At 43.6% G+C, this 24,795-nt stretch overlaps 1 protein-coding gene across 1 annotated transcript in view; it reads right to left on the reverse strand.

Annotated features, from left to right (window-relative positions):
• NCKAP5 (NCK associated protein 5) overlaps positions 1-24,795 on the reverse strand; it is an 859,015-nt gene that overhangs the window by 244,546 nt on the left and 589,674 nt on the right. The window contains exon 7 of the mRNA XM_023757884.1: positions 13,245-13,332. Coding sequence (XP_023613652.1) covers positions 13,245-13,332 — 88 coding nt within the window. The remainder of the gene's footprint in view (positions 1-13,244; positions 13,333-24,795) is intronic.

Here is a 24,795-nt window from a genome sequence, read left to right on the forward strand (position 1 = left end):
TATATGTCTCCTTTTTTTTCGCCCTTGACAATCCCCTGGCCTCCCCTACCCCCCAGTGTCTTATGTGCATTGGTTATGCTTATATGCATGCATACAAGTCCTTCGGTTGGTCTCTTACCCCCCGCCCCCTTCCTATACTTTCTAAAACTTGCTAATTGTTCTAAGTTTTAAAAAGGAAATTAGGCCTCAACTGTAGTTAACAGGCAACACTAACTAGGGTAAATTGAGAATCATGTCTTGTTTTCTTTGTGCCCATGGTTCCCTCTTATTTATGCAACTGAAATTGTTTCACTTGCAGCCATGCCTTTCCACCAGCAGGGCTTTCCTCAGCACTGCAGTTTCCTCAGGCATCTCCACTGTTCTCTGCCCACCCTGTCCTGGGTCTCTGAACCGGGCCCCTCTGCTCCAGCATTTTCCTGCATGACTCACTGACCTTTCCCACGTCCACATGTTCCCCCAACAGTCTTTCCAGTTGACCCATAAAAGCCTCCTCAGCAATGCTTTCACTACTAACCCATGGACTAAAAATGGCTGGGAGTGAGTTCCCCAGGCCCTGAGGGTAAAGCAAATCCACAAACATTTCACAGCTTGTGAGAGACTCATTTAGGAAACTTAAAGCTTTTTAAGTTTCCCATAACCCTCTGATTTCTCTCACCTGAGTACTCATAATCCTTTGCTGTGCCTCAGTGGAATACCCCTACTCCTTGGTGGTCTCTCATCAGAGAATCCATAAAACCAAAGGACCTTTTCATTTAGGTGAATTTTACTGTTTTTCAAAGACTAACTCCCACTGAAGTTCAATGTGTCTTCTAAACAAGGTACCAGGTTGGCTACTCTGGGGGAAATGCTGGTGGTAGGTCAATGAATCCAAGACCCTGATTGTAGGGAGCTTTAAGAGGCTGAGCAAGAAAAAAATGCAGGTCACTCTAAAACCTTGTAGTGCAGTGGATCTCAAACAAGGCTGCACATTAAACTTGACCTGTGGAGATTTTTTAAATCCTCATAACCAGGCCGCACCCCAGACCATGAAATCAGAATCCTGGGTGGAACCAGGGCATCACTTATCATCTCCAGATGATTCCAAGGCATGGCCAGATTGGAGGACCACTGGTGCGGAATGTAATAATGCGTGCTCCCCCTGCAAGACTGTGGGACTTGGAATCAAAAGGCCAAGTCCACTGTGACCTGACACTGCACGATGCTCATAAAGTCAGCTGCTGCTGGGAAACAGCTTCTCCACCTGCAAAGCGAAGCTGCCCTTCCTGCCCTTCCTATCGAGAAAGGTTAATGTAGGGACCAAATGAGATGATGTGAAAGTGTAAACCATAAAACACATATTAATTTTTCTTGCGGCAATTTTCACTACCAATTCTCCAATGGTGATATGCAATGCTCAGGAGAAAAAAAGGAAATAAATAGCCAAAGAGAAGAAAAATACAATAATAGAAGGATTAGAAAATATTAATTATAATGACTCTAGAGACATGCAGCCTAATTCGTATCTTAAGGATATATTTACAAGTCACGTAGTAAATGAAACAGAAAAGAATGCTTTGCAGTGGGATTCTTTTCAGATCATCACTTATAATTACAGTAGCGGCTTCCTAATTCAGACTAAGCTATAGGCTTGGCTTTAATGGGTAGAAATGAATTTACCATGCTAATTTATTAACTTAGTGTAGAAGCCAACTTTATTGGAGGGGGTGGAATGGCAAACCTACCAAACAGAATACATTTGGAAAAAAATATACTTTGGTATATTTACAAAACAATGGATCATCATGAATGACCATCAATCTTTGCTTGTTCATTTAAACCAGTGGTTCCCAAACTTATTTGGCCTACTGCCCCCTTTCCAGAAAAAATATTACTCAGCGCCCCCTGGAAATTAATTTTTTTTAAAATTTTAATAGCAATTAAACAGAAAGATATATGTATTAATGTTTCTACCTTTTTCGTAAAATATAGTAAAGAAAGGTGTAAATTAGAAACATTGAAGTTTGAAATTATGAAACTATTTATTGAGCTCAGAATAAAAAGGTAATACAAAAAAAGTTAAAACAAATGCACCTGTGGCCATCACCGCCCCCCTGGATAGCTGCAGCGCCCACCAGGGGGCGGTAGCGCCCACTTTGGGAATCACTGATTTAAACAGACGAGGACAGAAAATAAGCCATTATAGGGCCCCAATTCAATGGGCTTGCAAAAGGGCCTCTGCAATGTCACTCTGACATATGGTGCATCCACAGAAGGTGTGCAGAACATGGCACGAGCTAGCATATCGAGCCTTCAGCAGTTACTATGCTGGTTCCAGCCTGGGTCTGGGTCCTGGGAGTGTGAGGGCAGGAGAAGGAGGAGCACTGGGCACACCATAGGAATGATGGCTGTAATCTGCCCATCATATTAGCTGGCTTTCTCTTCACTTCTCTATCCGAATGCTACTTCTTGACACCTCTTCCCTGGTACCCTTGTTCAAGGTGAGTCTCACCCAAACTTATTTAATCAGCACAGAGGATTATAATCCTGAATAACCTGAGGAAAATTATTTTCTTGTCTTCTTCCCCTCCACATCCCACATCCTAAATTCGTTTTCAGAGATGAGTTTGTGGCTCATACTAACATGTAAATGACCATCCCTTAAAGAATAGGTTTTTGGAAACTGACTTCTAAGTGAAACGATGACAGATAATAAAACCAACTTTACCATAGGCAAATTGATATAAACAAGAGTTAAGTTCCTATAGCATATTTCTGGTCACAGAAACATCAATAAACTTCTAAATGAATACCTAAAACACTTCTAACATTAAACATTGAGATAGACATGAGCTCTATATACATTTAAGCAACGTTAATAAAAACAGTAAGAGAATTATTGTCCAACCCAGTTATTCCAGTTCAGGGTTGCAGGTAGCAGAGCCTCTCTAGGCAGATCAGGCACAAGGAGGGACTCGCTCTGGACAGGACACCCTTCCATCCCAGGGCCACTCACACACCCACACTGAGACGGGGACAATGTTGACACATCCGTTCTCCTCAGGTGCACAGTTTGAGGATGTGGGAGGAAACAGAGTCCCCAGGGAAAACCCAGGCAGATGTGGGCGAACATGGGGACTCCACACAGAGGCCCCAGCTGGGACTTGATATTTTTTTCTCATCATCGTTTTAACTAAAAAAAAAGCTTAACGAAATGTTCTTCAAGGACAGCTGTGTTTATTTTCCCTGTTCTTTATTTCTTACGTGGAGTGCTGCATTTAATAGGTGGCATTTTAAAGAAATATATCTAAATGAGAAAATACTGGCAGATAGGGTCTGGGGATGCCAAGATTGTGCAGTGGGAAAAGATACCACCCGAAAGGCAGTCCTGTCTGGGAGCTGACCCCAGGGTCAGCACTCCTGATATGTCTACGTTTCTCATAGTTTTGCCATTTTCTCCAATTCTGAGACATTTATATTTTTAGCAGTTTCCATGGTGCTAGCTGCTAGGGTGGGCTAGAGTGGGGCAGGGTAAGAGGAAGCATTTATGTGAAGAGAAAATAGTTGAGTAGATAGATAGGGCTAGATGTGTAATAACAATATGTACTAGCTGCTGTTCATTGACTGTTTAACATGTGCTGTGCATGTTATACACTGCCTCTATCCTTATGAAATCAGGTCTGCCGAAGCCCTTGGAAGACAGCAGCCTGTCCAGCTGTTAGCCTCATTATACCCTCTATGGAGAAGAGAGAAGAGAGACTCAAACTAACTCATGTGCCCAAGTTGACAAAAGGAATTGAGAGAGAAAACTGGGATCTACTTCCAGGTCTGTCTGACCCTGAACTTCTTACTTTCTCCTTCACACTTTCTCCACCCACTATCCGGCATGTGTGGTCTCTCCACAGTGAGTCATGGCATTCTTTTTAATGGTTTGCAATGTTCCTTTCCTCAGGTTGCTTCTTCCCGTCACTAACCTATATGACCGCTTACACAGGAGAAAAGAGAATACAGAAACTGCTTACATTTGTATTTGAATGCGTGGCTGACAGACCACCATGGGGTGGAGGGAACAAAATGTGTTCAATGAACTTCACTATCTTTGCCCTTCGAGAACAGGAGGAGTTTACAGAGCCCAGTGTGTGGAGGCAAATCCTCCACCTTGGTCACTGGCACAGCTGGACAGCCTTAGATGACCTGAGATTAGATAACTGCCCTTCTAGCAACAGCGAAAGTACTTGTGAGATGGAAAAGTCATTGAATTTCCATTGAAGTCCATTTGCCTACACTCTGTGAATTAACCCTCTTTAAGAATCTTCTCCTGCACTTTCCCCACAGATCTGAGCTGGCTAGAGAAGCTCTTCAGGAGCATGGTGTTGACTGACCCTCGGTCCTAATGACATATTACACTCCCTGGGGGACATTTTTAAACATGCCAGGGCACAGTCTCGGCTCCGGGGATTCTGTGAAGTGTTCTGGGTTGGCGCCCACGTAGGTTGAGGACCTGAGCAGAGTCTGAGCCCTTGTCTACATTTGTTCCTGGAGAAGATCCCTTCTTGCAGGTGGCCACTTCCCCAAGTCCGAATCTGCTGTACAGGACTCAGGGACCAGCTCTAAGCCTGCAAAAGCCTGGTTCTGTCTCCTCAGGTAGGCCTGCCAGGCCAGTGAACACCTGAAGCCTGCCATGGCTTAAATGCAGATAGCAGATGCCAGGCCGGACCATTTTTCTCAAACCCACACCTGGTGACTCCTCTTCATCGTCACCATGCAGACAAAATCAATAAGGATGATCTAGCTGAAAGGTGACTGTATAGGAGAGATCTCAGGAAAGTTGTTCATTTTCCCCCAAGGACTATCTTATCTCCATTTCATAAAGCACTGATAAGCCAAGTCCTAAAAGGAAGAAAATCATAGTTTTCTAGCCTGAGGTCAGTTAAGAAAATAGGATCAAAGTTCAAGGACTGAAATCATCCTGATTTTGCTGTTCAAATGTATTTATTTCCTACAAGGAAGAAATAGCTGATATGCCGGTTAATGATCTGAATTGCCCTAAGTGTTTGCCCAAGCTACGCACTTACTAACAAGCCACCTGGGTTGGAGCCTATCCACAGAACCTCCTGACCAGAGACACTATCTGAATATCCCAAAGAGGGTCTGGCCCACTGTGAGCGGAGCCGAGGAGTGTGGTTCGTGTTCGTGGGCAAACCCCGGCTCACCTGTCTGAAGAGGTGCTTTTCCAGGGCACCATTTTATCCAGAGGTTACATTGGTTTTAACAAGGAGATTCTTTTCTGCTTTTACTTGGTAAGAGTTCAGTTCAGGGTCAAAGCATCTAACAAGAGAAGTATTCATGTCTGAGCAGAGAATTTAGACAGAAATTGAGAAAGAGAAAATAGAGTCAGAATCCATTCAACCAAGGGTTCTAAATTCCCGGTAAGTAAGTAAGTAACTAAACTCTTACTGATAGGATTTAAAACATCTCCATTCCTTCCCAAGTATTTAACATGACCTTGGAATTAGAGGTGAGTGTTCCCCTTGTCCAGGTGTGCTAACAAGCGGGTGCTCCCACATGAGGCTGTTTTGGAAACTTCTGGAATTCTAAAAAACTCTTTTTTTAGGTTGGACAATCATTAATTCATCTTACAGAATGATTTCAAAGGGAAGAGAAATCTTTTAGGTAGGACGATGTTTTGGGTGGTATTGAATCTCATCAGGCACTTACTTTGAGAAAGCCTGCCTTCTTTACCTAACAGTGGTTCTCAACCTTCCTAATGCCGCAACACTTTAATACAGTTCCTCATGTTGTGGTGACCCCCAACCATAAAATTATTTTCGTTGCTACTTCATAACTGTTACTTTGCTACTGTTATGAATCGTAATGTAAATATCTGATATGCAGGATGTATTTTCAGGGGTCTCGACCCAACAGGTTGAGAACCACTGAGTCCTAAACGTATTTGAATAGAGGATGTTGCTTTAAATAAAACCAAAAGAAGAACACAAAGAGGAAGGAAGAAAATTGCTTCCTCAAGGAACACTTTCGCCCTTTAAAACTTAACACACAATAAAAACACTCCCTTTATCACCATTACCCCCCTCAGCAACTATTCAAAGTTCACAGCAATTCAAAGAAAAGGCCAAATCTCTTTTGTGTGGGGGGTGGGGGGGGTGGGGATGGTGACACCACTTTATTCAGCTGGGTCAGCGAGGTAAAAGGCCAACTTTCTTAAAGCGGAACCAAAGGCCCTTGAGACTTCCTGAGATCACAGGCCACAGACATAAATAAAAGCACTCAATAAACTTGCATATCCTTGTGTGTATTATAATTTTATAAATCCCTGTGCAACGACTTAGCTACCCTCTCAGCAGACAGTAGAATTTGAGATCATTTTTCCAGCTGTGTGCATTCATTGGCGGTCCTGACTGCTGATCCACGTATTTGCCTTTGCTTGCCTTATTTTGTTTAGTTATAAAAAGAAAACGGAAGCACTTTTCTAAGTAACTTGGGTAAGTTACAGTCCAGTTCTCTGCAGACTTCTAAAGAGTTTGCTCCTCTTGGCTAACTAACCGCAAGGTCACTTACTGAGCCATGGACTGTGTGTGTAAGAATCAGCCAGACACTGTAGAGATGCATATGCAGTTCTGCCCTGGACTGAGCACTGGGCTATGAACATCAGCTCCATTTACTCCTCTGCACAATGAGGGGACATTGCCGGTTAATGAATAGGTTCTAAAGTACCTGCTAGCTGCCAATACAGGGGATGAAGATGACTCATCAGACTTGGAAATGGCAAAACTAAACAGATCACTCTAAGTCAGGAGCTTCCAGGAGGTCCCCGGACAGTGGGATGTGTCAGGATTCCCCCAGGTGGTTCTGGTACCAACCAGGAAGAGACTCAGGAACCTTGCAGCTCCTGAAGGCCTCAATCCCGGAACCTCAGTCTGCCTTGCGTTTACATGTGTTCATGAAGAAAAATGCTACTATGTTAGAAGTTGGGGAAACTCACACTTTAAATATTTTAGAGATATTTTGCTATGTAAGGGAACTTTCCCAGGTATCTTTTGTAATTGATTGTCTAATATAACTTCTCAACCCTAACTTCTCTTTCTAGTGCACTTAAAGCTTTTAGTTTGCTTACGGTGTTTAAGTCATTGCTGGGGAAGAAGGTGGTGGAGCTTGAAGTCAAACGTGTCCTGGTAAGAATTAGCATTTGTGAAGGAAGCAGCATCTCCGCCAGACAGGCCTTGGGCTCCAGGGAAGGTCCCAGGCTATGTCATACACTTGTGTGTACATCAAAGGAACTGGACAAATATTTGATGAGTGACAAATTTTAAGATAACTAGAAAGGTTCCCTTTCCACAAGTATCAACTGCTTAATCACATCTGAGACTACTTTTAAGGAATTATTTCAGGAAAAAGTCATTTTGCTTTTCAATTAGATCATTTCAAATGAAAATAACTTGGGTTAAATATTGCATTCCTTTAAATGCAGGCCAAGGTGTCAATAACTGAGCATAGACCATCATTAAAAATAATGGAGCTGGGCTCAGGGAGCACACCGCTCAGGGCTCTCCACCCAGGGGGGATAAAATAAGAGGTGGAGAGGCAAACTTGGACACCACTGCAGATTGCTGAGCACTTACCTACCTCTCTGTTCTCTCCTGGGACAGCGACTCACTGCAGCTCCTGATAAAGGGAGCTCGGTTTTTATGGCAAATTATCAAGCCAGCTAAAAGGGTGCAAAGGAGCTCAGGTGGAAATGCGTCTCTTTGGGCAAGCGATTTAACCTCTCGGTGCCTCAGTCACCTCTTCTGTAAAATGAGGAACGTACTAACACTGGTTCCAAGGGCTCTTGTCATAAGACAAGCGCTCACACTGGTAAAGTGACCAGCACATGACTGTACCTGGAGGTGCTCAGCGATGCTGGCTCCTGGTGGGCACAGCACTCCAGGCAGACACACTCTGTTTCACACTCATGTAGCAAGGCCTCATGGGATTGCAAAGAAGCATCGAAATCCCAGAGTTTGATGAGCAAGAAGAAACCTTAGAAATCGTGTTTCTCTTCGGAGGGTTGCCCGTCGTCTAACACATTGTTTAGTTCATGCATAGAAAATAAGCCTTATTTACAGACTGAGAGACTGCCCATCAAACTGAACTTCATCTTCTTTTGAGCCATGTGGCCGTCTGTCCGCATTCTGGGGCATCTGACTCTGCTGCAGCTGGGCTGGGGCTGCTGCCTGCAGGCCTGACAGTGGCTCTGCAGTTTGCTGCAGTTCCACCACTCCCTACTGCCCTTTGGCATTCAACCCGGTATGGGATGCTACTTCATAAGCAAGAATTTTGTTATTTCATTAAAGACAAAACAAACAAACAAAAACAAGTAAAAACAACAACAACAACAACAACAACCCTCTCTCTGTACCTGTTTTCTTATCGACAGTAGAAAAATAGAAGGCAAACCCCGAGAGAACACTTGATTTTTCTCAGACTTGGTCCACTTTTTTTTTGGCAATTGAGGGAGAAAGAGATAGAAACATCAATGATGAGAGAGAATCATTGATCGGCTGCCTCCTGCACACCTCACACTGGGGATCGAGCCCACAACTGGGCATGTGCCCTTGACCGGAATCAAACCCGGGGCCCTTCAGTCCGCAGGCCCACGCTCCATCCACTGAGCCAAACCAGCTAGGGCTACCTGACCCACTTTTATTTGGCAACTGTGGGCATTTGTGTTTGTGATCCCTAATCTAGTCCAAAACCTAACCTTTTACAAATATGAAAACCGAGGGACCCAGGGAGTCTAGGTGACCCTCTGAGGTCCTGTGAGTGGCAGAAGCTGTTAGTGTTTCCACGTGCCCATTGGCATCTTTCTAAGTGAATTAGCCAATGTGGGTTCACTTCATGTTCCACAGAGAAGAACAGAGACAAGAGGAAGTATATTCACTATAGCAGAGCAGCACAGAGGGTAGCTACGGACACAAGAGGACTATAGGGGGCAACCCATTGTCAATGTTAGGATTCGTGGTAACTCAGCCAGGCCGCCTGTGTTTAAACATTGCCACAGAGGAAGCTGGGGGAATGATGCCCTCTCCCACCAGTCACTCTATTGGCCCCTTCCACGTCTAAAATAATTATGTTTTTTTTTCTAACCTGTTTCCTAACTCACTTGACTAAATAAGATGGTGACCTGGGTGACAAAGAATATATAAGACACCACCTACAGAGAATAACCTGGAGGGAAAAAAGCAGAAGGAAACTTCATGACGTTTTTAGTGATTCAGGTTCCTCTACAGACAATCTTTTGATGTGTTTTATTTCCCTTGATGAAATGAGACTGTCCTTGGTGCTAGGTATGGATAGATTATTAAAAAATAAGTGTGAGGCAGATGGCAGGGTCTCAAGGGACAACAGTGCAGTGGGTTTGGTGGATCATCCCTCCTGCTCCCAGAATCCCATGCAAGCTGCTATTCTGACTCCCGTCACATGGTTGCACGTATTTGATTTCTTGCCTTCCCTCCCCACTGCCCAGCATCCTATCAACTGAGCCCTCCAGGAAAGGCCTGTCAGGCAGGCAGTGGTACGCCAGCACTTAGCTTGCTATCTGCTAGGTACCTCCAGCCTCCTAAATGAATGTGTCACTTAGTGCCATGAACAGAATAATGCCCCGCCCCCAGATGTCCACCTCCCAATCCCCGAGACCTGTGAATGCTGCCTTATAGGGCAAAAGGGACTTTGCGAATGAGATTAAATTAGAGATCTTGACATATGGAGAATTTCCTGGATTATCTGGTTGGGTCTAATGCCATGGTCGGCAAACTGCGGCTCGCGAGCCACATGCGGCTCTTTGGCCCCTTGAGTGTGGCTCTTCCTGAGCCTTAGGAGTACCCTAATTAAGTTAGTAACAATGTACCTACCTATATAGTTTAAGTTTAAAAAATTTGGCTCTCAAAAGAAATTTCAATCGTTGTACTGTTGATATTTGGCTCTGTTGACTAATGAGTTTGCCGACCACTGGTCTAATGTAATCATAGGGTCCTTCTAGAAGGAGAGGAGAGGGTCAAACTCAGAAAAAAAGAGATATGACAATGGAACCAGAGCTTGGAGTCCTGCACTTTGAAGATGGGGGGAAGGAGCACAGGCCCAAGGATGCTGGAATCTGTAAAAGGCGAGGAATGGTCTTCCTTGAGGCTGTCAGCACTGTGACTCCAGACTTCTGACCTCAGGAATTTAAGAGAATATAAATGCGTGCGGTTTTAACTCACTAAGTTTGCTGCAGCATCAACGGGAAACTACTACACTTATGTAAAAAAGTAAGTGAACAGTTGTCATTTGAATAAATAAATGAGTAAATACATGAATAAATGAATAAATGAATGTAGAGTGCTCTAGATAAAGTGGAAAGGCTTATGTTTAGGTCCCAAGTTAGGTAGTAATCAGAGGGCTGCTTGGGCCCCACCATTTAATCTCTCTCTATATATATAACTTCCACAGTGGAAAATGAAACCAACTCCCGCTTCCCCATGGGCCTAAGCCTTGCATGGGCCTCTGGCTCCTGTCAGAGAAATCTTGCTGTTGGAAAGTCTGAGTCAGGTGTGCTCATAACATCCCACACTATGAAGCAATAAATCTCCCAGCTCACATCTGAACCACAGAATTTAACTTCAGGAAGGCGTCACTCGTGTCAGCAGGCCCGGCTCATACAGACCTATTGCGCCGCTATTAGCCACACTTACGAGACCCGGGTTAGGGAGATGCCAGGGACCCTGGCCTCGGTGCTGCCCAGCAGCATTTCTCCCCCATTCTCATTGCCTGAATCCCCAGAGTACAGGCTGTACCCAGTACATACTCTGAGCTCAGTAAATCTGTTGAATGTGAGAATGACCCTATGGGCCATGCAACCCATGACTGTCTCCTATTTTCCACATAAGGAGCCTGAGGCCAGCGACAGCAATGACTGAAAAATCCGTCCATGTCTTATCAATTCTGGTGATTTACTGCCTCCCCGCTAGAGGGAGGCACTGAGTCCCCAAACCTAATGGACTGGGTCATAGATAGGAAATAGTTTTAAAACACATTTTTTAAAGTGCCTCTGTTTTCTAAGTAGCTTCCAGTTTTATAAATTAAATTCTAATGATGGTGTTAAATGTGTAGTAAGCAGTGCAGAGATAAGAGAAGCATGATCTAGAGAAAGAAGGAACCTGGACAAGCAGCAAGGAGGCGTTTGGGAAAAGCACAGTGGGATGTGAGTTCTTGGTTTTACCTTGGGCCTGGCATGCCCGGTGGGAGGTGAAGGGGGGGGGCAGAACTATGGTTCAGATTCATGTGGCTCTTTTAGGCTGCACTGAACCCCTTACTGCAGATTGTACCCTCCCCCCACTTTTATTTATACCTCAATTTTCTACCAAAGCAGCGCAAAACCTCAGAAAGACTCACAGCTGGGAGGACTGAAATCCTTATCCTAAATTTAGGTGACCGCACATCAGGAAAAGTGGACCGTGCATTCCTATGAAAAGACACCCCTCACAAAGGGTACTTCTGCAAGAAGTGGATTTTACTGATTTATTAATTGTCTGCATAGCACTCACTTTAATCTCCTCTGAGGCAGCTTAAATCAACTCCTTGCACGGTATTCACTGGAGATGGAGAGCAGCTGTCCATCATCCTAAAGGAGTCCTACACATGTCTCCAGAGTCAACTATTGAGGACAAAGATTTTTTAAAACCAACTCTGCCTGGAATTCTTAGCTTTGTATGCTACTGTGGCTTTTATGATCAGAATCCTCCCAATCTTTCTCATGACAAGTTAGGTTGCAGAGCCCCAAACCCATGAGTTCAGGGAAGCCAGTGTAAGGTTATCTTTACCTGCTGGGCTCCTATACTTACCTCCCAAAACCACTTCCTTAGCCAGCAGACATGAGCACAGCCATGGGAATTACCTCAAATTTCAGCCCACTTCCTTGCCTGCCTTAGCTTCTTTAGCTCTCTATACACAGTTGTGCAATGGATATTAGTTCTCTATTTGTCATTTAAAGTGATTTTTCAACAGAAGTCTTCTATCCTATGTAATAAAAGGCTAATATGCAAATCGACTGAACAGCGGAACAACTGGTTGCTATGATGTGCACTGACCACCAGGGGGCACATGCTCAATGCAGGAGCTGCCCTCTGGTGCTGGTGGTCAGTGCGCTCCCACAAGGGGAGCGCCACTCAGCCAGAAGCTGGGCTCACAGCTGGTAAGTGCAGTGGTGGTGGTGGGAGCCACTCCTGACTCCACGGCAGTGCTAAGGATGTCCAACTGTTGCGGGGAGTGGGCTAAGCCATCAGCTGGACATCTCCCAAGGGCTCCCGGACTGCGAGAGGGTGCAGGCCGGGCTGAGGGACACCCCTCACCACCACCCGAGTGCACGAATTTCGTGCACCAGGTCTCTGGTTTATCTATAAACAGTACCTGTGCTCTTTCTGCTGTTATTTCTCTACCCCCCTGCAAAAGTCTTCCCACCTGTGTGGCCAACTGGGTCATTCTCAGGCCAAGTGTCCTGCCCTCCAGCCTGGCCACCTTGCTGGTGTTAAAGAGCCAGGGACTGAGAGCCTCTGGATGATGACAACCTGTTACTGTATTGACCTCCTACTCTCTGTGGACCCCCTACACACTGACGGGGGACAAGGCCACACCCATGTGCCCAGCATACGAGCATGGCCTCATCCAGCTCTCCCGTGCACCCTCAGTCTCACAGTCAACATTTCCTCTCCCCAGACCATTACTCAATGACCTTGAGCTTCTCATTCTCCATGTGCCTGCCATGCAAATGCACACCACTGCACCTCAGCTAGGCTTTCCCACTGTCCCCACTGTCCTTCCTATTGTTCTCTATTCCAGGCCCAACGTAAGTGGCATAGCTCTCTGGGAAGTATTCCTTATCTCCAAGACAGGGTGAGTTACCCCTTCCCTGTGTTCCCAGACAGTATTGGATCTACCTCTCTCATAGCCCTGGTCACAGAGTTCTTCAATATTTTTATAGCTCTCTCAGTTTCACGGCAAACTAACTTTCTACATCTTCCTCCAACCAAATCTACAATCTGTTTCACAGTAGGAATTCAAAAAAAAGAATGAGTTAAATAAATGTGCACATGATTCCTCAAACAGAGGTAACCATATGGATCCCAGCACCAGGGTCTGGCCCATACTTATTTATATCTCTCTGAATTAGGGAGGACAGAGCTAGAGAAAATGAGAAAATCAGTACCCATTCGAGAGTAAGAACCGTGGTGTACCTGATAGACCATTATATTAACAGTGTCTTCTTTTTTCTGCTCTGGAGGTCCTTGACTCTGCAATAGATTTCGTACTGTTTCTTCCATCCTGAGAAACAAAAAGACACAGAAATTCTTTAAAGGTTTCCTATTAGCACGAGTCTATTCCCCTTTCGTAGAAATCAGTCCTCAGTGCATATTTCCCAAGCTGAAACCTGAAAAATCTCCCTTCTCTTCTCTTGCCTTCATCCCCTCTATCAAGAATCTGCCATGAAGTCCTTCAAAGTCACTCTTCAGAAGGTCTGTGGGTTCTTTCTCTTCACCATTCAGGGCCCTGTCTCTGGCCTCCTGTGTCTGTATGGAAGCAAACATCCCCCAATACCCTTTCACTTTCAATCACCCCCTTTTAACTTGACACAATGTTACCATATTCACCTTCCTGAAATACCACTTTGATTTTTTAAAATCAATTTTCAAAGTTGACAAATATTACATAAATGCATTTTCACCTTTAATATACTAGTGTGTCTTTCAATGATGGTCTTTCTGTGTCAGCACACAGAGACCTACTATATTATTCTCATCTATTTCCTAGTATTATTTATTATTTAACCATTCCCTGACAGAATTTAAATTATTGCTAAATTTTTACTATTTTGAACAATATCTTTATACATACATCTTAGTACACATGTGTGAGTTTTTCAATAGTTGTATTATGATATATATTTTATGTTATAACCTATTTTGTTTTAAATATCCACCTCCAATGCTCACTCCTACCCCTGCATCACCCAAAAGTAAAGAGTGAAACAAACACACCTATTTCCATTTCTAGACATTGCGTCATGCTTGAAATGCCCATACTCTTTTGTCTTCTCAAATCCCATCCATCTTTCAAATTCTATCTCCAGTTTCACTTCCTAAGAGACTATGCCACTGGTCCCCCGTGTCTTTGAATTCTGGTAGCCCTACACTTTAAATCAGCATGCTATCACTTAACTCCCCACTTTAAACATTCAAATATTTCACATATGCTTGTCTTGTCTTTTGAAGTAAATTAAAATATTTGGTATAGAACCATGTCATAGTTTCTTATGTGTCTCCCGGAATTATGCATAATGTAGTATTCGGTACAATTACATGAATCCTTTATTAATTTACTAGAGGCCCGGTGCATGATTTCATGCACCAGTGGAGTCCCTCGGCCTGGCCTGCGGGATCAGGCTGAAAATAGCTCTCCGACATCCCCCGAGAGGTCCCGGATTGTGAGAGGGTGTAGGCCAGGCCGAGGGACCCCACTGGTGCATGATCGGGATTGGGGAGGGATGTGGGAGGTTGGTCAAACGAGGAGGGACTGCGGGAGGGCTCCAGGGCGCGTCCGGCCATCTCGCTCAGTCTAGATCAGCTGGATCCCAGCAGCAAGCTCACCTACTGGTCAGAGTGTCTTCCCCCTGGTGGTCAGTGCACGTCATAGCAACTGGTCGACTGGTCAACTGTCTGCCCCTTGGTGGTCAGTGCACATCATAGGGAGCCATTGAGCAGCCTTAGCATATCATTAGCATATTACGCTTTGATTGGTTGAATGGCCAATAAGCTGACTGGACACTTAGCATATTAGGCTTTTATTATACAGGATTTTGAAAACATTAAGTACTTACTCTTTGTCAGGCATTCACTATGTGCACTCAAACTGTGTTTGAATGAATTTGTTCTTGGGGCCCATCCATGAGGATCTGGGGACAGAACTCCGAGACCAGGACACCTGAACTATGCATGAACCTGTGCTTTCCTGCCCAGAACTTGAGTTGGTTGTCTCTTCCAGTTTCATCTGGAAGCTGTGGCTTGGTGACTCAGAATGATACTTGCTTAAGAAAGAGAGCAGGCTGACCCAGCTTCTCTCTCTTGAGCAGGGCTTCCAGGATTTCAAATTAAGGGCTCTAGGAGGCCCACAAATTCCCTGGCGTGGTACGGCCTTTACAGTAACAAGGCAATGTAGTTCAAAATGTCAAACTTTCTAATAGGTCATATAACTACTGAGCAGCAGAGTGAGGAGAGTGCAGGGAACTGGCCCAGTCCAAGCCTGGATAATAACTGGGAAGTTCTCCCCTCACAGAGGAGCACCAGGACCAGGTGGGATTTCAGTAAGACATGGACACTGATCGTGAGCGCTCAGAGAACGACGTGTGACCACACATTTACACAAACCATCTCTCCACGCGTCCGCCTTGGAAAGCAAAATCTGTTTCCTACATTTTCACAAAGCTTATGTTATTAATAATAGTAACTCAAAGTTAAATAGTACTTTTAACTTGTCAAAGAACTCATTATTCTTCATTATAATGTGCTTTAAAAATATCATTACATCTATGCGATAGATGAGAAAGCTAAGGCAACAGGAAGGTTAAATGGCTTACTCTCAGGATCATGGGTAGTTAAGAGGGGAGTTGGGGTTAAACCATTTTTTCTGACTGTAAAAAGAACAGCCTCCTTCCAGGAGGCCTTGTTTACATGAAGGGGAATCATTTTATTTACTTTTATTTATTAATTTTAGACAAAGAGAGGGAGAGAGGGAGAGAAGGAGAGAATAACATCAATTTGTTCTGCTCATTCAGCATTCATTGGTTGATTCTTGTATTCCCCCTGACTGGGGATCAAACCCACAACTTTGGCATATCGGGGCAACCCTGTAACCAACTGAGTTACCCCCTTGGCCAGGGCCTGCAGGAAAATGATGTTAAATAAAAAAGAGTCTTAACTCCTGATCAGGAGTTATCTTGGTGAACATTTATTGGATGCTGAAGGCAACAATATTGCTTCTGACCTGAGGAGAACTTAATATTGGGTGGAAGAGAAAAATGAAGTTTATGTGGAAAAAAAAATAAGTGGGAAATGTCACAAGTTCTGAAATAAAACCTGATCAGAGCCCATTTCTAATACTCCATGTCAATGTATATGAACAGAAACAATCTCTTGAATGGCAGTGCATTTCCCTGGATGTATGCTAATGCTATCATAAAGAAGAAAAGTAGTGATAGCAGTGATGACTAGCCCGGTATCGCTCAGTTCCTGTACCACATACCACGGACTGACCTCTGGTTTTCTCAATATTAGTCTGCCTCCTCCCCAACTTAGCACAGAGGCTAGAGTTCCTTCTTGTTTCAATCTTTATCTCATTCATTTATAGACATTTGGCACAAAGGTGGCCTAACAGGTAAAACTCAGTTAAAATGAAAATCTTGCCTTTTGAAAAAATAAGTTAAAATACAATTTTGTGACCATGCATATCTTGCTGAATTCTCTCTTCTGTATAATTAAATGTTCTATGCACAAATGGCTGGATCAAAAAAGGGGAGAAAAAAACCAACACATCTATGTACCTTTCCTCACTATTTCTTGGCTTTGCATTTTAAAAAAAGGAAAATGTGGAGGTGAACAGAAAGTTGTTGAAATAGAATCTCAAGCAGCCTAGACTCACAGTATGACTGTGATTAATTAAATTAATTACAATTAAAGCCAATTACATTTCTAAGCCTCAGCTTGGCTCAGACTGCAGGGACTGATCCCAATACTTGGAAGCAAATTAAGTTGTCTCATCTTTTCATAACCTCTATGAATCTGGTCACAGAGAAAATATTTTGAGCCTGATGAGACGATACCATTATTTATTCCCTGCTGACACATTCTTTCTTTATTTTTTTAAATTCTCATTTAGTAAAGTCCTCTATTTATTTTCCAGAAAATCAAAGACTGAAACATCATCCATTGTCATCTGAATGCCAATGACATTTTACTTCGTTTTGTTATTTTGATAGCTGAGGTTTATGGTTTGCATCACTAGTCTGCACACAGAATAATTCTACCATCTGCTCCCCAAATGTGACTAAAAATCAGCCTATCCATTTCTTGGTCAGGTGTGCAGAGGTTTTTTTTAATTTTTTTTATTTGTTTAAGTTGTTGTTGATTGGTGCAATTTATTGTTAAACACTAACCTTAAATAATGCCTTCCAGTTATTGTTTTTTGTTGTTATTTTCCAATTTAAGTCTAAATCCTTCCTTCCCCGAAATACTGGACAAGTAGTTGTTATAACTAAAAATGTATAGGCCAAAATTATACTTAGTGACATGTCATTTCTAATTCATATTAATAAGCTATCTTTAAAGTTAATACCTACACAAGTCAGAAAAAAATAAACCAAATTCATATGTAAACAGTATATCTCAGGAAACATAGATATAAATGTAACTATATTATTTTATTAAAAATAGATTCATATTTTAAGGTACATTTTAATTAGTAAATTCTTATTATAGTTTTCATTTGGGGGAAGCAAAAAGAACCTCAAACATAGTTTTTGCTTAAAAAGGGCACTAACTTAAAGTTAGGAAAATTGGACATTAAATAAGAATGCATTAAAAAAAATTCAAAGCCACACAAGAGCAGGATTAGTGAGGCTCTGCACCAAAATTTTCTCCCGGGGTCCACCTCTGTCAAGTTCATCCTTGTAAAGCACAGATTCTGGAGTCCTTGTCCTTGGATCTGCATTCACTCTCTCCACGGAGGGTCTCCCTAGACACCAAAGGACAATCTTTCTGGAAGTAAATGTTAAAAGACAGTGGTTTCCTGAGTCCTTTCAAGGCAGGAAACTACCTAGTAGTATTCATTCAGGGCCTGATAATAACAGATTTCTTCAAAATCAGAGACTATGATTTGGGACCTGAAGAGCTTGACTCATTCAGTAAGGAAAGTGCTATTAGAAAACAGACCCCAGGCTCCAGAGGGAGCATGTAGGCAGCGGTTCTCAACCTGTGGGTTGCGACCCCTTTGGCGGTCGAACGACCCTTTCACAGGGGTTGCCTAAGACCATCCTGCATATCAGATATTTACATTACGATTCATAACAGTAGCAACATTACAGTTATGAAGTAGCAACAAAAATAATTTTATGGTTGGGTCACAACATGAGGAACTGTATTTAAAGGGCCAGAAGGTTGAGAATTACTGATAGAGGAACGTGGACTTCCCCATATCTCTTCCTTCCTCCATAGGCCTAGCCCTCTGTTTTACGGAATGCCATTCTAGAAAATTATCAGAACATTAGACTGAAGTGACTCTTATGATCAAATACTCTGTTTATCATAACTTCATTTTGACAGAAATATAACAAAATAAACACAAAATCAGAAGTCACTTCCCCCAACTCAAACTGGTAATGGATGGGCTATTTCAGCTGAAAGATGAACTGAGTCATATTTTTAAGAAATAGTTTAACAGTTAAATGTTGCCTGGCTGGTGTGGCTCAGTGGTTGAGTGTTGACCCATGACCAGGAGGTCACAGTTCTGTTCCAGGTCAGGGCATATGCTAGATTGTGGGCTCCATCCCCAGTAGGGGGTGTGCATGAGACAGCCGATCAATGATTCTCTCTCATCATTGATGTTTCTATCTCTCTCTTCCTCTCTCTGAAATCAATAAAAAAAATATTTTTTTAAAAAGAAATACTTAAACATGTTATTTGCTGATTAATGGCATCTATAATAAGAAGAGCGTAATATGCAAATCAACAGAAAGACTGAACAGCAGAACGACCATCTGGACGACCTTCCAGACAACCACGTTATGATACACACTGGCGCCATGCCAGCCAAGGTGGGTGTGATGCGATTGGTTGGGGGGGGGGCCCGCCATTGCCCCATGATCACCCCACAGAGGGAGGCCTAAACCACCCTCTTCGTGGTGATCAATTGCGGAGCCCCAGCAGGTGGGTGGGGCCTCTCAGCTGGTGGTGCTGTGAAGGGTGGGTGGGGGCTCCCTCTGTGGGGAGATCGATCTGGGGGCCCTGCAATCAATCGCCCCACAGAAGGAGGCCCAGGCCACCAGCCAGTGATGCTGTGGTGGGTGTGCGGGGCCAGCCAGTGATAGTCCCATAGAGGGAGGCTCAAGCCAGCCAAGCAATCACACCCCACACCTGTCGCCCACAGAAGGAGGCAACCAGTGGTGGGGGAGGGTCAATGCTGCACAGATGGCAAGCAATGGCAACAGCTGGGTTGGGGACAGGGCCAGCTGGCAGCAGTTGGTGGAAGGAAAGCCCCAATAGGCCCTGATCACCAGCCAGGCCTAGGTACACTACCCGAGGAGTCCCAGATTGGGAGAGCGCACAGGCCAGGCTGAGGGATACTCCCCACCCTGTGCACAAATTTCGTGCACTGGGCCTCTAGTTAATTAATAATAAAATTACCAATGCAATAAAAACAATAAAAGTGCAAGTCATATTCTCCTTTATTCACTTACACTGAGAAGCTTGTTAAGAGCTGCTGTTGGAATCTACAAATTGTTTTTCCTTTTGTTTCACTGTATTTGACTCCAAATCTTCTCACTTAGAAAAAGTGTGTCATCTTCAGCAAGGGTATACTGTGATCAAACTTCATTTTAAAAACAAAAGAAAGGGACTGGATTTAAAATAGAAGGGGGTAGAGGGGTTTGAATACTATAGCACCCCTCCTTCACCTTGAGCCTCCTCCCTATGAAATATGGCATGACATGTCCCCGTATGGAGAACAGTCCTCATCCTGTAAGGTCAACGGCCATAATGAGGAGAGGCACACTTCTCATATCTGCTGGGGAAAAGAAAAAGGGTTACAATAAAATATTGGTTCTCTTCCACTGAATGCCTATAAGGGTAAAAAGTTTAGCCAGGCAAGAGTGGCTCAGTGGTTGAGCATCAACCCATGAACCAAGAGGTCTCTGGTTTGATTCCTGGTCAGGGCACATGCCCAGGTTGTGGGCTCCATCCCCAGTAGGGAGCATGCAGAAGGCAACCAATTGATGTTTATCTCTCATCAATGTATCCATCTCTCTCTCTCTCTCCCTTCCTCTCTCCTAAACATCTATAAAAACATATTTTTAAATATATATTTTTTACTGATTATAGAGAGGAAGGAAGAGGGAGAGAGAGATAGAAACATCAATTCTCTCTCATCATTGATTGGCTGCCTCCTGCATGACCCCCACTGGGGATTGAGCCTGCAACCTGGGCATGTGCCCTTGACCAGAGTTGAACCTGGGACCCTTCAGTTCATAGGCCGGTATCCACAAAATACTGACTTCTGCGCATGGGCCACGAAGTTTCAATCGCACCGTACATGCTCGCCCACACGTGGTATTTTGTGGAAGAGCCACACTCAAGGAGCCAAAGAGCCGCATGTGGCTCGCGAGCCGCAGATTGCCGACCACTAGGCTAGACTAAGTCTCACATTTAAAACTAGGGGCCCAGTGCATGAATTTGTGCACCTTGAAAGGAACTGTTGGCCGTGAGGCTGTGGTGGGCACAGAGGCAGGTCTCGGCCCATCCTCTGCACCCTCACCAAGCCCCTCCTGCCACGGCCCCCAGACCCCTGTCTGCTGGCAGCCCCACTCCAACTGTCACCACTCCCACACGCTGACAGCGGCGGCCCTGCTAGCATCCACTGACGGTGTGGAGCGACTGGGGCTGGCACCAGCAGCCAATACGAGCGGGGCTGGTGCCATCATTGGTTGTTTTATGTAGACCAAATATTTATCTCTTGGGTGAAAATGTTTAGCCTCTCAGTAGAAGAGTAGTAGACTGCTTCTCTTCCCTAAGTCAGTGGTCGGCAAAATGCGGCTCACGAGCCACATGTGGCTCTTTGGCCCTTTGAGTGTGGCTCTTACACAAAATACCACGTGCAGGCGCGCACATACAGTGCGATTGAAACTTCGTGGCCCATGCGCAGAAGTCGGTATTTTGTGGAAGAGCCACACTCAAGGGGCCAAAGAGCCGCATGTGGCTCGCGAGCCGCAGTTTGCCGACCACTGCCCTAGGTAGTTGCTAAGCATATGCAGACCTGGTTGGGTGAGTCTTTGTAGAGTAGGGAGACATGAGTGTGATATCATTTTACACCAGGACAGTAGTCACTTGTCTCCAGGTTTGTTCTGGCTCTCTTGTCTCTACACCTGAGGGTCCTGAGGCTATTGCCAGTCTTTGTTCTGCTTGGCCAAAGCTTAGTGGTATGTCCAGCATTCTGAATGACCTTCACCTTAGCCTCTGCTGGCTGTAGTGCCCTGAATCTCAGACACCCCTTCCTCCAAGCATGCTGATTCAGTGTCTGTCTCCAGACATTCGTGTAAGGATGCCCTTGTTCTGGCATAGCAGACCCCAAACTAGGCCATTGCCTCTCCAGTCAGCTTCTAACCCCCACAAAATCTGTGGGCAGCCTGGAAAGATAAAACCCAGGAACTCCCATATGCATGAGCATAGTGGACCACCACGCGGACAAGGCCATGCCCCATTTAATGTGCGGGCATACATGCACAGACGTGGGCCTTTGCTAGAATCTTAAATGAGAACCAATCATATAAACACCCATCTGTTTTCCATGTCACCCACCACCTGAAGTACCACTTTCACTCTGTTTCTCCTCATCTGCCCTTCTTCTAGCCACTTCCAGCACCTGAAAAAGGTGCCTTCATATTTCTTCTCAGATATCAAATCTGACTCCTTTCCAACTCCAATCTCTGAACTAAATCCATGTCTGCCATTTATGATGATGAATTAAAGTATTTTTCCTACACACTGAGAAGGCACTATGATATGGGTCATCTAGACTTGCTTAGCCTTTCATATATTAAAGGAGGAAGAATGGCAGAATCTGGGTAATCGTAATGTAAAGTGGTAGCATGTTCATAAGGCCTTATCTTATTTAATCCTCTTTAGCAGAAATTGAAGATTTCTTCCCTCATTCTTTTTGAAGTCCTAGAGAAAACTAGCAAAAAGCTCTAGTATTCAGAATGGCAAAACAGAAAATGTAGATTTTAAACATATATATATATATATATATATATATATATATATACACACACACACACACACACACACACACACACTTTACTTTGTTACACAATCACTCTATGGCAAGCACTGTCTGATTTAATCCTTACAAGTCCACAGAGTGAGTACTATTATCTGCATTTTTAGTTTTATTTATTTACATATGTACTCATTCATTCATTTAAAATGAAGAAATTGAGGATACATGAGAATAAAGAACTCATTCAAAGTCATCCTCCTCGTAATGGTGAGAGTTGTACTGGAAAAAATATTTGACTCCAAAACTCACAATATATTTCTACTGTACTACAACAGCACACAAGCAAACATTTAAACCATGCTAGTGTTTACTTAGCTATAAACCACATTTTTTGCCATATTGTTATCATATGTCAACATCTCGATCACTGGGTGGTTACTTGCAAATGTTCTGTACTTGAATTAATCTATTCTCTCAATTAGATTACGTTTCTTCTAAATCCCAAACAGGGTCACACTCTGTGATATATTTTGACATCTGTTTACTTTAGTATAGCTTTTATTATAACACAGAACCCAAATAAATACCTGTTGAAGCATTTAATACTCGCTATTCATGGACAGTGACTTGGTGCACTCTCCATTCCACCCAAAAGCCACAGATTTGACCTCTTCCTTCCCTAAGGGAGAAGTCCTCTCTCTCGCTTTCTTAACACTCTCAGCTCTTCATCACAGCATTGTAGCACCTTAGTAATGATCTCTAATTCCTTGAGGTCAGTAACTCTGCCTTGATTATTTTACCTCTAGCAACGAAGCATAGCTTCTGTCACTGGGTAGGTAGTCAATAAATTATTTTTTAGTGAATGAATAGCTTTTTCTCTCATTCATTCCCTCGCTCCTTACATTTTCATTTCCCCACAGACCTACATGGTCAGAGAGGAGTGACAAGGGAGAGGTGCCAGCAGACTGGAAGGGCTAAGTCTTAGCTGTGACACATCAAGCTAAGATTCCAGGCTCCCAGTCATTAGTAAAACAAACCAAATGTCTCCAGAAATAACTCCCTGCTATTTTTATCCCATCAAATATGCAGTACACATGGTTAATCTGCAGCTAATTAACTTCAATGGTTAGCACATTACCCTAATGAGGCCACAGATCTAGATTGAGTCTCTAGCTCAGACACCCTTTACCAAGACAGCCCACTGCTCTACTGCTGGGGGGAAAGAGGACAAGAGAATTATTTTAATGAAGAATAAATTTTGCTTGGCCTCTCATATCATTTGCTTTTAAATTTATTTTTCCCATTCTACTTTCATTGCTTTCCTCAACAACCCATCTTGCCTCCCCATTTTAATTGTAGTGCAAAACTTCCGTCAAGTTTGGGAGTGAAAAGAAACACTGACAGATGTTCAATTCCAAGAGGAAACTGTTCAGGTAGAAACTTTGCTGGTTTAGAACTGGGTTTTGTCCAACCGCACTAACTGGTTTCCTTAGAAAATGAGAGTTTTCTCATTTAGAAGCTATCACATCTAAGCGTGGAAGCAGGGACAATCCCAGGCTGGCCGTGACTTTGCTGTTCTTCACCCAATCACTGCTGATCCTGGTGGCAACAGTCAGGCACAGTAAATCTACAGGGATGATAACTGGAAGCTGCACAGAACCCAAATGTCACTATGGATGAATGGCAAAGGGCTGGAATTTCTTATTTCTTTCCTGGATGATATATATTTTTAATTCAGCACAAATTTTGCAAGAATAATACCATTGCCCAGAAACTACAAGGCTCTAATTCACTCATAGGGATGCCACACCATTCATAAACAGATCGAAAGGTGCTAGTCCAATTTGAATTATTGTATTATATTCACTCCAGGGCCATCTGTCTGTGAGGAGAAAGTGACATAAATTTTCTCAGAGGCAGGCTTATGCTGATCCCAAACAGGGAGCTCACTGCACAGAGAGAAGAGTTGGAGAGGCAGGAAGATACATTCTGACAAGTCCCATTTTCCACGTGGAGTTGAAGGGAATCCCCTGAGTGCTACCAAGCAAACCACAAGTGTTTTTTGCTCAACAATGAAACAAAATAAAATTTTATTTATGAATTCATGTGTTTAGAGAGAGAGAGAGAGAGAGAGAATGAAGAGAGAGAGAGAGAGAATGAATACTGCCAGAAAGGAGAGGTATACTTCACTAGCTTTCTGGTTAAGACTCTGAAGGCAGGGTTGGCATTATATCCCAAGAAACTATAAGATGTCTATAGTATGGATTACTTTTCTCAGTGGATGCAGACTTTTAATGAGTGCCACTATTAATTAATATGATTATTAATTTTATTAATACAAAACTGTTAAGCATTACTATAATCACCCATGAACTAAGATGGCAGCATAGCTTAATGCTGGTACTCTCGCCTCCCACAACCACATCAAAATCACAACTAAAATACAGAATAACCATCATTTTGAACATCCTGCAATCTGGCTGAATTTAAGTTCTACAACTAGAGACCTGAAGAAGAAAGTACATCCAGACTGGTAGGAAGGGTGGAGGAGCAGAACAGGCTGGTCCAACACCCATGTGCGGCATTTATTTTTAATCAGGAGGAATATCTCTGGGGTGGAGGCCCACCATGAGGAGCAAGGGTTCTCAGCCCCACACCAGATCCCTCAGCCTAGGGTTCCAGTGCTGTAAATAGAAGTCCCAGCAACTCTGGACTATAAAAACCAGTAAGGATTGTGACTAAGTGACA

Source organism: Myotis lucifugus, unplaced genomic scaffold, assembly GCF_000147115.1.
Source record: "Myotis lucifugus unplaced genomic scaffold, Myoluc2.0 scaffold_116, whole genome shotgun sequence".
NCBI lineage: Eukaryota > Metazoa > Chordata > Mammalia > Chiroptera > Vespertilionidae > Myotis > Myotis lucifugus.